This window comes from Phocoena phocoena, chromosome 2 (assembly GCF_963924675.1).
Source record: "Phocoena phocoena chromosome 2, mPhoPho1.1, whole genome shotgun sequence".
Taxonomy (NCBI): Eukaryota; Metazoa; Chordata; class Mammalia; order Artiodactyla; family Phocoenidae; genus Phocoena; species Phocoena phocoena.
Genome location: NC_089220.1, coordinates 66,530,559 through 66,547,397, shown reverse-complemented (window position 1 = coordinate 66,547,397; position 16,839 = coordinate 66,530,559). Strand labels below are relative to the sequence as shown.

The window sequence follows — 16,839 nt, the reverse complement described above, 5'->3', positions numbered from 1 at the left end:
ATTCCCCTCTCTTCGGCACCCCAAAACAATGGTCTCTTGCCTCTCTGACAGCTCCAGACTTTTTCCCAGACTCCCTCCCGGCTAGCTGTGGCTCACTAGCCCCCTTCAGGCTGTGTTCATGCAGCCAACCCCAGTCCTCTCCCTGTGATCCAACCTCCAAAGCCGGAGCCTCAGCTTCTAGCCCCCGCCCGCCCTGGCGGGTGAGCAGACAAGCCTCTCGCGCTGGTGAGTGCTGGTTGGCACCACTCCTCTGTGCGGGAATCTCTCTGCTTTGCCCTCTGCACCCCTGTTGCTTTGCTCTCCTCCACAGCCTCGAAGCTCCCCCCCTCTGCCACCCTCAGTCTCCGCCTGCGAAGGGGCTTCCTAGTGTGTGGAAACCTTTCCTCCTTCACAGCTCCCTCCCACTGGTGCAGGTCCCGTCCCTATTCTTTTGTCTGTTTTCTCTTTTTACTTTTGCTCTATCCAGGTATGTGGGGAGTTTCTTGCCTTTTGGGAGGTCTGAGGTCTTCTGCCAGCGTTCAGTAGTTGTTCTGTAGGAGTTGTTCCACATGTAGATGTATTTCTGATGTATTTTTGAGGAGGTAGGTGATCTCCGCGTTTTACTCCTCTGCCATCTTGAAGGTCCTCTCAAAATATTTCCCATTATTTGGCTCTTTAGGGAGAATCATGCTGACTCTTGCTTTTTATCTAAGTCTTTTGTAGACAGATCATGTTCAAGTTATGGTGGAGGTTTATGTGGTTGGTATTTTTGTGTTTAATTTTCCATTCTGCTTCATTCTAAGAAAGAAAACTTTAAATCATTTTGAGTGTTAGTTTCCAGCTTTCTCATCAAAGTAGGTATAATACCACCTTACAGGGTTGCTATGAGGAGTCAATGAGAAATGTAAATAAAATCCTTACCAGAGTGCCTGGCACCCCGGAGGAATTCAAGTGGTGGGGAGATATAATCAGGGAAAGTCTAGGTGTCTATTTGGGTGCTTTAGGATGGCATGTTTTTAGAGATTCTGATTTGTCCACAGAGCTGGCTGTGGAAGCCTAGTGTATCCAGGTTCTTAATATAACATTGCTGATTAACTTCCCTCCATCCTTTTCTTCCTCCCTCCTTTCCTGTGTCCCTCTTTCCCTTTCTCTTTCCCCTCCTCCTGCTGACCTTTGTATGTTGCAGGAAAAATGGGGTGTGAGAGCTTGGTCATGTCCCAGCTCTTGGGTGAGTACCTGGGCTGGGCCACCAAGTGAGAGTCCTTGACTTTGTGCAGGAAAAATTTCAAGAGCAAACAAGCCATAGTAAAATGAAAGCAGGTTTATTTAGAGAGAGACACACTCCATCTTAGAAGGTGAAAGATGGCCGCAGTACATGGAGTCCTCTTGAAAAGTGAGTGGTGCTGGGCTGTGGTGGGTGGTTAGTTTTTATGGGCTGGGTAATTTTGTATGCTAATGAGTGGGAGGAATATTCTAATTTCCAGGAATTGGGACACCACCTACTTTTTGGCCTTTTACAATTGGCCTGGGAACTCTCATGGCACCTGTGGGTGTGTCATTTAGCATATGCTAATGTATTACAATGAGTGCATAATGAGGCTCAAGATATACTGGAAGTCAAATCTTCTGCTATCTTGGGCCTAGTAGGTTCTAGTCAGTTTTGGTCATATCCTTTTCTTCTTAATGGTTGTGTAATTCTTTTAATGGTTGTGCCCTGCCCCCTTTCCTTCCTGTCTCAATACCTTTCTCTCCTCTGTTTCCTTTTTGGTATATGTAAGCATTGGTACTAAATTTAGTTGGTCAGTAGAGACTTGTAGAGAGTATGCAGAGAACCTAACACATAGAGGATTTTCCATTATTCTTAGTTCTATTCTCCAGGAAAAAAGAGGAACTCTATCATCTTGTGATCTCCCTCCCTGCCCTCTTTATTCTTATGTGGTAATGTGTATTAGCAGCTATGTAGGTATATGTAAAATCCATTCCTACCACAGCAAATTTTAGGGCAGATCTTCAGTTTTGTCTTACCCCATGATGCCAAGGACTCACTTTTAGACAAGCATGGTTTTCTTCTAGAAGACACGACAGATAGATGATAGCTAAATTCTCCCTAACATTTTGAAGGAAACTTGAAGATCTAGTGATGATAAAATTGACCCTAGCAGTCTTACACTGCAAGCACTCACTTAGTTGTTTTCTTGTTTCATGAAAACATAAATTTAAATTTATTTGACAGGTATTTTTAGAAGATTAATTTGAAAACTGAGACCTAACCCTTTCAAGTTATTCTAAAACAACATTAATATAAATGAGAGCAAGGAAAAAGAATTGTAGAATATTTTTTGTTTTTGTTGGCATTATTATTATTTTATGGTTGCATTAATTTTGTAGGTGTCACAAGAAAACATATGGAAAAGAGGTGTTTGTTATAGCATTAGCAGACCCATAGATAATAGTTAACAATTATCCACATTTCTTAAGGTTTTAGGCCCCCTCATTTGCAAATGTTTTTATCTGTAGTGAATTTAATTCTATTTTTAATTCAACTAAATTCTTTTGTTTGTGGTTTAAAAAGGAGTTAAAATCAGTGAGAATTTCTCAATGAATGTTCCTACCTTTTTAAAGCTACTGACTGACCTAAATTTAGTTCCAGTGCTTAGATACATCAGAAAGGAAACAGAGGAGAGAAACTTATGAAGATCAGTAGGAAGAGAGGAAAGAGAAAGGGAAAGAGGGACACAGGAAAGGAGGGAGGAAGAAAAGGATGGAGGGAAGTTAATCAGCAATGTTATATTAAGAACCTGGATACACTAGGCTTCCACAGCCAGCTCTGTGGACAAATCAGAATCTCTAAAAACATGCCATCCTAAATCACCCAAATAGGTACCTAGACTTTCCCTGATTATATCTCCCCACCACTTGAATTCCTCCGGGGTGCCAGGCACTCTGGTAAGGATTTTATTTACATTTCTCATTGACTCCTCATTGCCACCATGTAAGGTGGTATTATACCTACTTTGATGAGAAAGCTGGGAACTAACACTACAAATGATTTTTTTTAAAGTATTAAACCCAAATTTTATATATCACCATTCCATTAAAGGTAATGTGTCCTTCCTCCTTTCTCATTTATTTTACAGTAAGCTGAGATTTTTGGTAGAGGGAGATATTAATCCCAATCCTCTGTGAGTCACACAGGGACATTAAATGATTTTCTTAGAATTGCAGTTTGAGTCACTGTAAAGTTAGGGACATAAATTTGAATGTACCTTGTTTTGTCTGTTTATAGGAACCAGACAGTGGGGTTTAACAAGTAATTTTGTGTCTGGAAATAGGTAGATAATGTGGAAAGTGAGAGACTGTTTAGTTTAAAAAAATTTGTTTTGAGAGGTTAAGAGTTTTATCTTGCCAGGATACAGGGAGAGAGGGGGGAGAGTTGTATGTCTTGGGGAAACATAACTCAAAGGCATATAGTTAGTATTAGCATTCTGTTTGCTTGTATATGAGAAAAACCAATAACATTGATTTAATCTGTAAAAGAAGAAAGAGCGGGGGGTGGGGGTGGGGTGGGGGGAGAAGAAAAAAAGACATATTTGGGAATAGTGAATTGTTTGTCTTTCTTTGTTAACCTGCTGATGAACTGTCAGCTAGTGAAGAGACCAGTCAGGATATTCTGCCCTTGGGCAGCTGGGTGGATCATCAAGGAAAACAGTTTTAGTTGTTTATGAATTCTCTGGAAGACTTCGGGTTTTTAACAGTGACTGGCACGTAAGAGGTTGTCTCTGTACTATGTCTGCTGCCATCCTCGTTAGCATTTCCATGCCAGATTTGCATCAGCATTTCTCACTTGCTTTAATTATGGTCTTGTTTCTATGCTTTTTTTCCTTCATTTTCTATTCTTTGGTGTGTTAGATGGTCTTTCCAAAAGTTAATGCTCCTTCTTGCTGGGGTTATGTTTGCTGTTGTAAACCATTATTTTAACATTGTGTGCAAGTAGTTTGTTAGTTTTCAGATCAGAAGGTCTTAGGCTGTTTGTGAGTGTATGGGAGATCTGAACCACAATGTTTAAAGTGGATGCAGTGGATTTCTTTAGTCAGTTATCTAGATGAGATTAGTAAATCAACAAACAATATTTACCCTGAGCAGTTTATGTTCTTTTACCTTACTGTTGCTTTGAAAGTTTAGGTTATGATTTTGGAGTATTTTGCAGATTGTCTTTTCTGTAGTCAGACCTGCTGTTTCTGTGCACTTTATCTTTGATGAAGAGTGGGGAAAAATCTGACGGTAAATTCTGTTTTCTTACAGTCAAAGGCCGTTGGTTTGCTAGATGTGGATGTGTATGGCCCTTCTATTCCGAAGATGATGAATCTGAAAGGAGATCCAGAATTATCACAGAGTAAGTGAAGAAGAGAGAAGCAGTATGACAACAGTTACACTTCTGTTTAGTGCCTGCGGAGTGTCAGGCATTGTGTCACGCACCATGTGTACCTTATACACACTATAATATAATTCCAAAATCAGATGCGGGGCCAGACTGTCTGGGTTTAAATTCTAACTCTGTCACTGATTAACTGTGTCGCTTTGAATGAATTGTTCAACCTCCTTGTGCCTCAACACCCCCATGTGTACATAGCATTAACAGTTGTACTTACCAGACAGAATTGCTGTACATAATCGCTCAATTACAAAGTTGTCATAAGTGTAGTGCATTCAAAGCACAGTGCTTGGCACACCACAAGTGGTCAGATTCAGCTCATCATTCTCTCTGTATATAAAAATGTGTGAATGTATGGGGGTATTTGAATAGAAAGTATCTAATATATTTGTGTTAGAAGAGCTGAAAATTATTTTCTCTAATCAGATATTTGTTATATTTGTCTTAAAGTGTTTTTGAGAAAACCATAGAACTTTAGTTTCTCTCCCCAGCCTTCACTGCCATCAATAGGACAGAGTAATTTTTTGAGTAAATCTTTAATATTTATTTAATATTATTTATAATTAACATAATAAACAATATATTATTTTATATTTATTTATATATTTAATGTATATTCAATATATATATATTTTATATACATTTAATGTTTTATATATATAAATATATATTATATAATATATAAAACTAAATATATATAATTATATATTTTATATATATTTAATATTATATATTTAATATTAATATAAATTAATATTTATGATATTAATATTATTTAATATTAATATACCAAATCTTTAATATTTTGAGTAAATCTTTAATATTACAAGATTATTTAATAATCTTGTTATTATATTTTCTTACAAAGCTATTAAGTATAAAGCTTTAAGAACAGGGAAATTCTATGATCAAAAAATGAAAAATTGGAACAACTGGTAACTCTTCTTGAAAAATAGTTTTCAGTGAAATTAGTTTATTAAAATTTATTTCTAATTATAGTAAGAGTATAAAATTGAATAATTTCTTTTGTTTCTTATTATACCTTTTATTGTCCATGAATCTAGGACAAAATGCCTGTATTTAATGCAGGGTATTTATTGGATTTTCTGTGTACATAATAGAAGTTTTTTTTTTATCATTGTCATTAAAAGTTAGGTAATTAGACATTGTCTGCTATTTAAGGTGCTTTTGTTTGTGCTGTAGTTGTGTTAAGTTCTGAATAACCATTTATCAGATAATAAGGATTCTCCCTATCACTTAGAAGGAAACTTGAGGCTCTAGTGATGATAAAATTGACCCTAGCAGTCCTACATTACAAGCACCCACTTAGTTGTCTTCTTGTTTCATTATAATATAAACTTAAGGAAGCTAAGTTATTCTAGTTTCTTTGTTCTTTGCCCTTTTAGTGGAGTGTATACTTAGTTTGCAAATATGTGCCATGAGCCAAAATGTCAAACTTACATAAAGGAGTAATGAATTTGTGTACTTTAAATGATAGACTTGTTATATCTATCTCTTGATTAAAGTAATGTGAAAACTAGTGCATGTAGCACATGAGTGATAGCAAAATGGAGCCCTTGGTGTCAGTTTTTTCTTAAGTAGTCTGTTCAGTCTATGCCAATGTAAATACTTGAAGTGAACTTTGATGTCTTTCTTCTTGTTTTACAGAAGCTGTAATCTTAAATTTGATGTTTGCAAATTGGCTGCCATTAAATAGGCTTTCTGGTAAAAATTAGCTACTGGAAATCTTGGAAAGCCTGAAAATAATACTTTTTTGTGTGTTGACAAGCTGATCTTAAGTCCCCCAAGTAATAAACTGAACGATTAAGGCATTTACTTAAAAGAATGTGGATTCTTGAAAGCCCATCTTTTAAATTGGTTTTTGAATCTTAGATAAACCAGCCACCATTATACTAATTGGCATCATTTTGACATTTTTGTCAAGTTAATTTATCCTGTATTACTCTCTATTATAGAAAACACAATGCACCGTGGAATTATCTAATTAACAATAAGAAAAGATTTGTTTTCAGCAGTCCAGATTTTGCAGAGATAGAATGGGTGAGCAGAATCTTAGCTTTATAAATGTTCCTCTGTTCCTGGACTTAGCTAGACAACCATGGGGCAGTGGGACTTCAGGATTGTCTTTTTGTCTTCATTATTTAAGCAGACATATGGTAATATAGTTTTGGTCAACTTGTTCATTTTAAAACTCCATGTTAAGGTTGACAGATTCATTCTCTTATATATTTTTTCTTTTTGAGGAGACTATAGAGAAACCACACTTCTTGTACTTACGATATTTTAGCCTGATTACCAAGTGAAATTTTACATATGATTCTAGAGAAGTGAATTCAGTAATTGAAGAAAAATTTAAGTTTATAATAGTTTTGGATTTCTTAGGTTGGGAATATTTCTATCAGTTTAAAATGACAATAGTGTTTTGTCTATGTTAGTATGCAAAATTATGGTAATGGAAAGTCTAGCCAGTTTGTAGAAAGAGTATTGTACAGAAACCTCGACAGGTTGACATTATAGTGGCTGCAAGTGAACAGTTGCTTTGGGAACCTAATGGAATTTAGAATAAAATCCATGTGTAGTTTGAGAAATTATCATCTAAGTGTGGATTAACTTTTTTTTTAAAGAACAAATACCAGTCATTTTTCTCTTTTTTAACCTTCTAAATAACATAATATGCAGATTTCATATTACAGTATAGCCAAAGTACAGTCCTAGAAATTATTGACTAGAAAGGTTTTAAACTGAAATTGCGAGTGAATATTAAATGGTGGTTGCACACAGAAATGTATTGTTAATTCATTAATGTAATATTCTTTTTTGTTGAGGATTTTTCACTAAGTTTTCTCAAGTGACTTTTACTGGTAGGAATCTGCTTTCTTTCACAGTTTTGTGATGATAAATCACCTTCAGAATTCTTGTGAATTTTTTACTACTTAGTTTTACTAAAGAATGTCTTTTAGTGTACTTAGCTAATAAAGTAGGAAAATGTTAAGGCCTGTGGAGAGAGGTTACTAAAATTGAAATGTCAAGTAATTTTATTGAGGATGACACAGTGATCATTAATGATTGACTATGAGACTTTTTTTTGAGTAGGATTCACTTTTCTTTTGTTGTGGGCTAGAAATTTTGCACTCATGTCACAGTATTCTGCTCTCTCTGTCCTAAGGTATTAAGCATTTTCCAAGTTTAGGAATGAATGTGTGTATGGGCTTATGAGACAGAGAAAATGTGGAAAATCAGCTTGGGCAAATGACCTTTAATAATAGCACTCATCTCCAGTAAGAACTACCAGGAAGTGACTAAGATTTCTTTAAGATAATTTAAGCACATAAAGAATGAGAGTGAATTCTACTCATTCCTGAAATTACCTTGTTTCCTTCCAAGGCAGAGAGTTAGGGGTTTACTGAAGTTATTGAAATGGATGATTAAATTCTGATCCAGTGGTTGGAGCTTCCAAAGCTTCTCATTTATAATTTGCTTCTTCTGGTCATTGTCTTGTGGACCCTTGGGTTTCATCTGACGCTAGAGTTCCTCTGATTATCTTTGGGAAAGATTCTGGGATGTATTCCATAATCACAGTGTTATAGAAATGACTTTTTTCTTGCTGGCTTCCTGGATTTTGTTTACAACCTCTTTTATACCTAGAATATTAAGGCAAAGTGTAAATCAGGGTTGAAGGATCCTTAAAAAGTTGTTTTGGTTTGTTCTGGCTTTAGGCACTTTTATCTTTAAAATATCTCAGACATGAGATCTGTGTTCTTTGAAGAATCCTATCACCCTACTTTATCAAGACAAAAGTCCATCCTTTGCTTGGCTTATTGTTTCTTGCACAGGTCACTGAATAGGCTGAACTAAATACCTTTTTAGTGTGGTAAAACCCTTTTCCTTTTTTCTTTGACTGTCCTGAGCTGAAGAATAGGCAGCCTCTTTTTGGAGTTCTACTTGCTCTGCTGCAAACCGTCTTAGCCAGGGGCTGCAGCAGATGAAGTCATTGAAGAATGCTTTATTTATCTGCAGAACAACTAAGTGTATTTTAGTAGCTATTGCCTGTTAATTTTTGTTTTCTTTCACAGGATGGCAGCAAATGGTGTTGACCGGATGTATCTGTGTATATGTCAAATAGTCCTTACATCTTTGAGTTTCTGATTAGCACCTGCCCCACGACAAGACTGGTGTCCTTTTATGCCTCCTTCACTTTTTGAGTTATATCAGAGGGCTGCCCTTAAGATGTGTAGATTAATAGGACGGTACATTTTAAATGTGGCTATATCTTTTAAGGCTATTTATACTTCATATTATCTTTTCCAGTCTAGTCCCAGACTGGAAAAAATGTTTGTTTTTTTTCTTATTTCCTAATCTTTTGATCATTTTTAATGTTTCTCAACATTATCAGCACATTTTCAATATCTTCTCTCAGATGAGAAAAATTAAAAGAAGCTTACTACTGTTAGGTATTGTGAGGGGAGATAGCTTGCAATTTTATTTATAATATTCTATTTTTACTCATGTAGTCTCTGAAACTTTTGCATTTTAAAATAGAACCCATCATTGCTGATTCATAGTTACAGGAATATTTTAATAAAACATATGCTGCTTCCTCCCCCCCCCTTTTTTTTTCTTTTTGGGTTAACAGGAAAGTAAAGCATTTAAAAAGGAAAGTAGTTTGGTGAAAGCAGGATGTAAAATGACTTTTGAAGGTGGAAGATTTGGGGAATATTCATCTGTGAATTGGGAACTCCATGGGAAAAGGCAAGAGGTCATTAATAATGAAATTATACTAAGAGGCATGAAAAGTTTTGATGGTCTAGATTTGGTGAGGCTAGCAAGAGAGAAGAGAAATTAGACACACTACCAAAAGAAAAAAGTGATGAAATAAGGCATCTTTTTCACTTTCCTTTTGGACTTCTATTCTAGATTTTGTCTATGTGGTATGCATTTATACAGGGTAATGGATTGAAATGACATCTTGTTCATCAAGATTGGATAGATTTTGTACACCCATGTTTATAGCAGCATTCCTCACAGTAGCTAAAATGTGGAAGCTACCCACGTGTCTATCAGTGGATGAATGGTTAAACAAAATGTGGTATATACATACAATGTAGTATTATTCAGCCTTAAAAAGGTAATTCTGACATAGGCTGCAACATGGATGAACCATGAGGATGTTATGCTAAGTGAAATAAAGCCAGTCACAAAAAGAGAAATACTGTATGATTTCCCTTATATGAGGTACTTAGAGTAGTCAACTTCATAAAGACAGAAAGTAGAATGGTAGTTGCCAGGACCTTGGGGGAGGGGGAAATGGGGAGTTATTGTTTGATAGGTATAGAATTTCAGTTTTATAAGATGAAAAGAGTTATGGAGAGGGATGGTGGTGATGGTTGGGCAACATTATATTTAATACCACTGAACTGTACACTTAATAATTAAGATGGTAAATTTTATGTTATGTATGTTTTACCACAATTTTAAAAAATGGGAAAAAAATTGGGAAGATTTGTTCTGGCAATATTATCAGTACTGGACAAAACAATACAGGGTTTCTTCAATAAGTGTTTGTGGTATCGACCCAGTGAATCAATCTGTTCTTTAAAAGAGCAATCATTACAGAACTGGGAGAAAATACAATAGTGATGTTTCATTGGGAGACTTAACAAGCTTAGCTATAAACCTCTGATTTTCAGTTTGGAAACTTCACTAGCCTACAAGTTGTTAGGAATTGTAGCCCAAAGTTACATTTTCATGTCACGAAAAGTGATAGAGCTTATTATATTCAAAATTCTTAATGTTATTGTTACCTATATTACCATTTGTAACATTACCAATGTTATAAAGCTCTCTGTGATCTGGTTTCTGCCTTCTCTCTACTTCTACAGGCTCAATTCCAATAAGTTGCCTTGTTGTTTAGTGAACACCAGTCACAGTGGCCTCTGTTGCTCAAAAATGCCACGCTCCATGCTGAGGACCCTCGTGTGTTTTATTTTCTCTGCCTGAGACACCTTCCATCTCTGTTGTCTTCCACCCCTGCCCCACAATAAGTTTCTACTATCAGGTCTCAGTTTTAACGTTTCTTCTTCCATGACTCCTTCTCTGACTCATCACTCTCCTTATTGCAGTTGCAAGGGTAGTTTTTGAATTATCTGGCTTAATTTTTAATTTATTTATTTTTAGAAATTTATTATTTATTTATTTATTTAGGGCTGGGTTGGGTCTTCGTTGCTGTGCGCAGGCTTTCTCTAGCTGCTGCTAGCAGGGGCTACTCTTCATTGCGGTGTGCGGGCTTCTTATTGCGGTGGCTTCTCTTATTGTGGAGCACGGGCTCTCGGTGTGCGGGCTTCAGTACTTGTGGCATGTGGGCTCAGTAGTTGTGGCTCACAGGCTCTAGAGCGCAGGCTCAGTAGTTGTGGTGCACGGGCTTCATTGCTCGGCAGCATGTGGGATCTTCCCAGACCAGGGCTCGAACCTGTATCTCCTGCGTTGGCAGGCGGATTCTTAACCACTGCGCCACCGGGGAAGTCCCCTGTTTAATTTTTTAAATCTCCTCTACTAGGCAATACAACATGCACAGAGCAGAGGCTTTCTGGCTTGGTTTGTTTTGCTTATGCTTGTTTATATAGTAGATGCTCAGTAAATCTTGTTTAGATGAAGACGTTTCCTGCTAAATTTATTGTACATTAGCTGCATGTTTTAGTTTCTGCTTTGGGTATATTAGTAACTTAATTTGCAATCATAATATATATTTTTTAATGAACAATATGGACAGTTTTAAGATATTATCTTAGCAGTTAATCGTTGTGATATATGAGTGGCTGTCTTATACTACTTTTTTCCATTTTTAGGAAAAGAGAAAGAACCTATATGGTTAAGGCATTTGACTTTTGAGAATTATGTTACGTGGAGTGAAGTGGTTTCTCACATTCTTTCAGTGTGGTAGGACAGTGCCAGTCTTGCCTCACATTTTAGTTTTGATATGTTGAGTACAGATCTGCCTACTCATAAGGGGTAGAGTCTTGTGGGGCCTGAATTTGGGCCATGATGGAAAGGACAGTGTCCAGAATGCCAGCTCTAAGACTAAGAACAACCTGAAAAAAGAGAAGGAACTAGTGTCCCATCATTCTTTTCCTCAGACCATCCACATTGCCAGGCTAAAATAATGCATGGACAGAGATTATTATTTGAGTGTATTAATGTAAAGATCTTATTTGAGACTGTTTATTCTGGAGGTTGGTATTTGTAATAGGTGTGGAGAAATGGTGAGTGAGGAAGCAGTGATGGTAGGTTTTGATTTTATTCTGCTGTCTCTGAGGTCTTTCAGTTAAGGAAAAGAAAGCAGAAATAGCAGCTTGCAGTTTAATGGGCTTTGGGATCTCCCTTGCAGTGTAAAAACCACAAACTTTTCTTGAAGTGGTGGAATGTCTTAAACTGGGTTCCCCAGAAAGCAGAGCCCTGTAGAGTAATAATTTATTAGGGAGTACCAAACCGGACTGAGGAAGGAGAAAGGGAGGGAGAGCCAACATGAAAATGCGCTATCTAGCTGGCTGTCGCTAACCGTGACAGCTTGCTTGATTGCATGGGATTGTGTAGACTCCATCTCAAGACAGTCTATCTGGGAGAAAAGGGGAACAATTTATCTAATGTTATCCATCTTCCAGTGACCAAAGGCTCACCTCAGGAGGTATTAATTCACCTGCATTTCTGAGCTCTGTATGAGTAAGTCCTGGCAGAGACCTGTGGTGTCTGGTGATGTCTTGTCCTTCAACACAAAAGTTTTGGGGTGGCAGGTGAGAGGCACACAGTGTATAGGCCTGAAGCAAGGTACTGTCAGATAGTTCCTCTGTGACACTGGTCAGAGTCCAAGCAGAGCTGGTTGCCATAGTGCTGGCTGGAATGAGAGATGAGTGAGGCTAAGAGGGCCTGGGGTGATGCATGTGGGGCTTCTAAAAATTGGGGATGGAGGCGGAAAGCTTAGTATCAAAGTCTAGATCTGAAAATTTGGCTTCTTTATGCTTAGGGTTTATGGGGGACATGTAATGCTGGTTTGTTTTAAGCATAGTAGTATTACGGGGATGGTATTCTATTAGAAGGGCTAATAGGGCTAAGTTTTAACTCTTGGTTATAAGATAAAGATAGATCCAGCTGTAAGCCACTTTCTTATTTCAAACAAACAATTGCACAATTTGATACTGTGTGTTGTACACTTGATCCAGAAGCCTCACGTAAGCAAGAATGTTCTGTCAGATTGGACAAGAACAGAAACTAAAAATTGAGATACCAGTCTTAGTCATCAGGAGGATGTGAGTTCAGATGGCTCCGTTTGAATATTTTAGTGGGCACCATAGTCATTAGAGGAACAGTTGGGGTTTTTTTCTTATCACAGATCCTGTGGCTAAAAACGCATACACACGCACATATCTATATACATATATATATATTTAAGTAAAGCATCCCTAAAATTTTTGTTACTTGTAGCTTAACTAGCACTGGCTTAAAATAAAAATGTTTGCTCTTAAACTATGCTTATTTTAGACCTACTTTTAAAATTTGCAATTGTATCAAAAGTGAAATGTTGAAGGAGACATTATTTCCGTTCATTTAGCAAACATTTATTGGGTATCTTCTATGTAGTTAGTAGACATGAGAAATACTTGGTTCTTTGGCTATCGGCTCAGATAAGATTTGATCCTTGCTCTCAGGAGCTTAGAGTAAGACATTAGCTAGTGATTGTAAGCATCATAAGCATATGTAAATGCTGTTATAGAAGTATAAGCCCTTTTTTTGTGAACCCAGAGATGGTGACTCTAAAGTGGGAATTTAGGGAAAACTTCCTGGAGGAGGTGATTTTGAGCTAACTTTTGAAAAATGGATGAACCAGGAGTTCGTTGTAAGAAGGGGTTGAGGATTGAAGGTGGGAAGGACAGTCCAGGCAGAGGGACTATAATGTGTTAACAGAATGCAAGTTGTTTGGCATGGCAGAAGTGAAGAGTGTCTGTGGGTGAGTTGCAAGAAAAAACCAGAAAGGTAAGTCAGGGTACTATCATAAATTCCTTCTTGTGCTTGTTTGAGGAGCTGAAGTGCAATTCTAAGGCTATGAGAAGCTATCATGAATTTTAGGGGAGTGACACTGTCAGTTTTGAATTCTAGGATGATCACTTTGGCAGGATTGTGGAGGAACAGTAATAGGACTAGATGAGAGGTAGAGCCAATTAAGATGCTATTACATTGATCCAGGTGAGATGTAATGAGGCCTGATTTAAGTCTGTGTTAGAAATGGAGAGAGAGGGACCCAACTAAGGTATTAAAGAGATTAAATGAGTAAGGTTTGGTAATTCATTGAATATGAATGAGAAAAAGGCCTTTGGGATGGCTTCAGGATTTCTGGGTTGAGTGACTGGATAGATAGTTGTGTCACTCATCAAGATGGAACAGATAGGAAAAAGGAATAAATTTAAGGAAAACAGTGATGAGTTAAGGTTTATGTTGAATTTGATGTCCAAAGAGAGTTAGTCATCAGGTGAATGGAATGTGTTGAGAGTTAAGGAGAGAGGTTTGGGCTAGAGATACAGATCTGGGAGTTGGTGGTGTATATATAAGGTGATAGTTGAAGTTGTTAGTTTAGATCAGTGATTCTCAACCAGGAGTGATTTTGCCTTTCCACCCCGCCCCCCCACTCCCCAGAGGCATTTGGCAATGACTAGAGACATTTTTGATTGTCACAACTGGGGGATCTAGTAGGTAGACACCAGAGATACTGCTAAATATCCTGTAATGTACAAGACATCCCCTCACAACAAATTATTATCTGGTCCAAAATGTCAGTTCTGCTGGAGTTGAGAAATCCTGATTTAGATAAGGTAACGCAAAAGAGTTTTAGAGAGAGTCAAGTATGGTATAGGACTGAGGATAGAATTTGGGGGAGATAACCTACGGTGATCAGAGAAAAACTGAGAAGGAGTGGCCAGAGAAGTAGGAAGAAGACAAGGAAAAAACTGCACCCCGGAAACCAAGGGGGAGTTTTAGGGTGAAGTGGTCAACATTTTCAGAGAGGCTAAATAAGAATTAAAAATTATGCTTTAAATTTGACAGTATATCCAAGTTTTCAATTTACTAAACTACTATTTTGAAGACATCCATGTACAACTTGTGTTGTGCTTCTTGAAGAAATATATTTTATAAAGTATTTATATTTGGCCTTTGGGAAATCAGTCATTTGGGAATCATTTATTGAGTATGTCTATAATGGTACTGTGCTGTGCTCCAGGGAAAAAAGGATGAGTAAGACGTAAACTATTCTTGAGGCGCTCACAGTGGGAGTGATGGGAAATGTCAGCACACTAAGTACCGTATGAAGCTATGAACAGAGAACCATGCAAACAGAGAGGACCTTCTAATATTTCTGTGATGTAGTCCAGCCAACCCTGGATCCTGATAAGGCTTAAAAGAGCAAAAGACTTGGGCATATTAAAAAAATTAATGAAAAGATTATGTTTATCTTTTTTTTTTTTTTTTTTTTGCGGTATGCGGGCCTCTCACTTGTTGTGGCCTCTCCCATTGTGGAGCACAGGCTCCAGACGCGCAGGCTCAGCAGCCATGGCTCACGGGCCTAGCCGCTCCGTGGCATGTGGGATCTTCCTGGACTGGGGCATGAACCCGTGTCCCCTGCATTGGCAGGCAGACTCTCAACCAGTGCGCCACCAGGGAAGCCCCTATCTTTTTTATTTTGGTGTTAAAAAATGGGCATTGAGACTGTGGGTGATATCTTCTATCTGTCATAAGCAAAATACCTATGGGATGTTTCATTTATAAATCACAACATAATCTACCACCTTCTACTACCTCTACCCCAAAATAGCCCTTTATGTTTCAAATGTGCCTGAGGCTTGTCTCATTTCTGTAACCTTCCTCCTTCCTGTCTACCCACTTCTGTTTCTTTGTAATCCCAGGCAGAGATAGTAAATGGTAGCTGTAACTGAGGGCTGTGGGGACTTGGGGGTTTTCTGGAGAACATGCTATTAAGACAGTGTGCTGTGGTGGGAAGATCTTGGGCTTTGGAGTCTCACTGACCCAACCCCCATTTCTGATGGCACCACTTACTGCTGTGTGTGCATGGGCAAGGTCTACAACTTCGAAGGCTGTATGAAAAATAAGTGAGATAATAAATTTAAAGGTTCTCAGTAAATGCTCACCCCCTTTTACCATTATTGCAAGTAGTCAGTAGCAACAGAGGATGCTTCAATTAAGATGATAGCATGCTCTGATGAAATTTTCAGTTAGATGGGGATAGCAAAATAATTATTACAAGGGAGGCAGTAAGATATAGTTGTTACCATAGATTTTAGCGTCTGAGAGACTTGAAGTCAACTCCTGACTGCAAGCTATGTTATTACCTTTGTTTACTTTGAGCAAGTTGACTTAAACTCACCAAGACTTAGTTTATTTATACAATAAATGGGATTGGCTTTCGGAAGATAGTCAGCAAGGCCCATCTAAGTATTTGTGTCTTCTTTAATTGAAAGTGATTTTATTCAGCCTCAATTGTCATGAATATCTTGACACACTCTGCCCAGTTCAGGAGGTCCATCCATAGAAAAAAGACTAAAATATTTATTGTCTGGTTCTTTACAGAAAGAGTTTGCCAGTTTCTGTTATATGCAATTAAGTTACTTGGAATCAGTTTGATTCTTTTGAGGATAGCTTTTAAACTTCGAGTGGGTCCAAAGCAGCCTTTAGTCTAGGGCTAACTTACCCCAGAACTGCTATGATTCCTTTCAGAGGACTCTACCGTGTATTAGGAGATCTTTCCTCTTTGGTTGGTGGGAGCATAGAAACTGTTTCCAACTGCATGTGATCTTTGGGAATTGCAGCTCTCTGCTGATTCTTTCCTCAGTCCCAGGGAATTTCCTCTCGCTCATACATGAATACCCAGCTAGAGACTCCTCAGGTCCCCTGTGCAGTTCTCTGTGTTGCTCTCTTCTCTCAGATACACTGCCCCGTAAATTCTCGCTGCCTTGGCTTCACCTGACTCTGAATAGTTCAGCAATGTTACTGGGCTTTGTTTGGATTCCCCCTTCCTGTGCTGCAACCTGGAAACTGCCTCTAGGGCAGTAAACTGGGGCAGTCGTAGGACTCATCTTCTTGTTTCCCTTCTCTCAAGGTTTGTGGTCTTCCTGCCTGTTGTCCCGTGTCTGAACATGTAGTTTTATATGTTTCGGTACAGTTTTCTAGTTTTTCAAAGTGTGCTTGTGTTGGTGGGGCAGGGGAGTGGAGTGCTATGGGAGGTAGTTATAGGGTAAATCCTGCTTTTTACTTTTTCATGGCCAGAAGCAAAGTTATGTTCGTAGCTTTTCTTTTTTTTCTTCCTGTATACTCTCTAGGAAGTCAGATGAGTCCACAACCTTTACAGTCAC

At 37.9% G+C, this 16,839-nt stretch overlaps 1 protein-coding gene across 1 annotated transcript in view; it reads left to right on the top strand.

Moving 5' to 3' along the window:
- Positions 1 to 16,839, top strand: part of NUBPL (NUBP iron-sulfur cluster assembly factor, mitochondrial) — a 259,985-nt gene that overhangs the window by 57,831 nt on the left and 185,315 nt on the right. Inside the window, exon 4 of the mRNA XM_065872487.1 lies at positions 4,282 to 4,372. Within this exon, the coding sequence (XP_065728559.1) occupies positions 4,282 to 4,372 (91 nt within the window). The remainder of the gene's footprint in view (positions 1 to 4,281; positions 4,373 to 16,839) is intronic.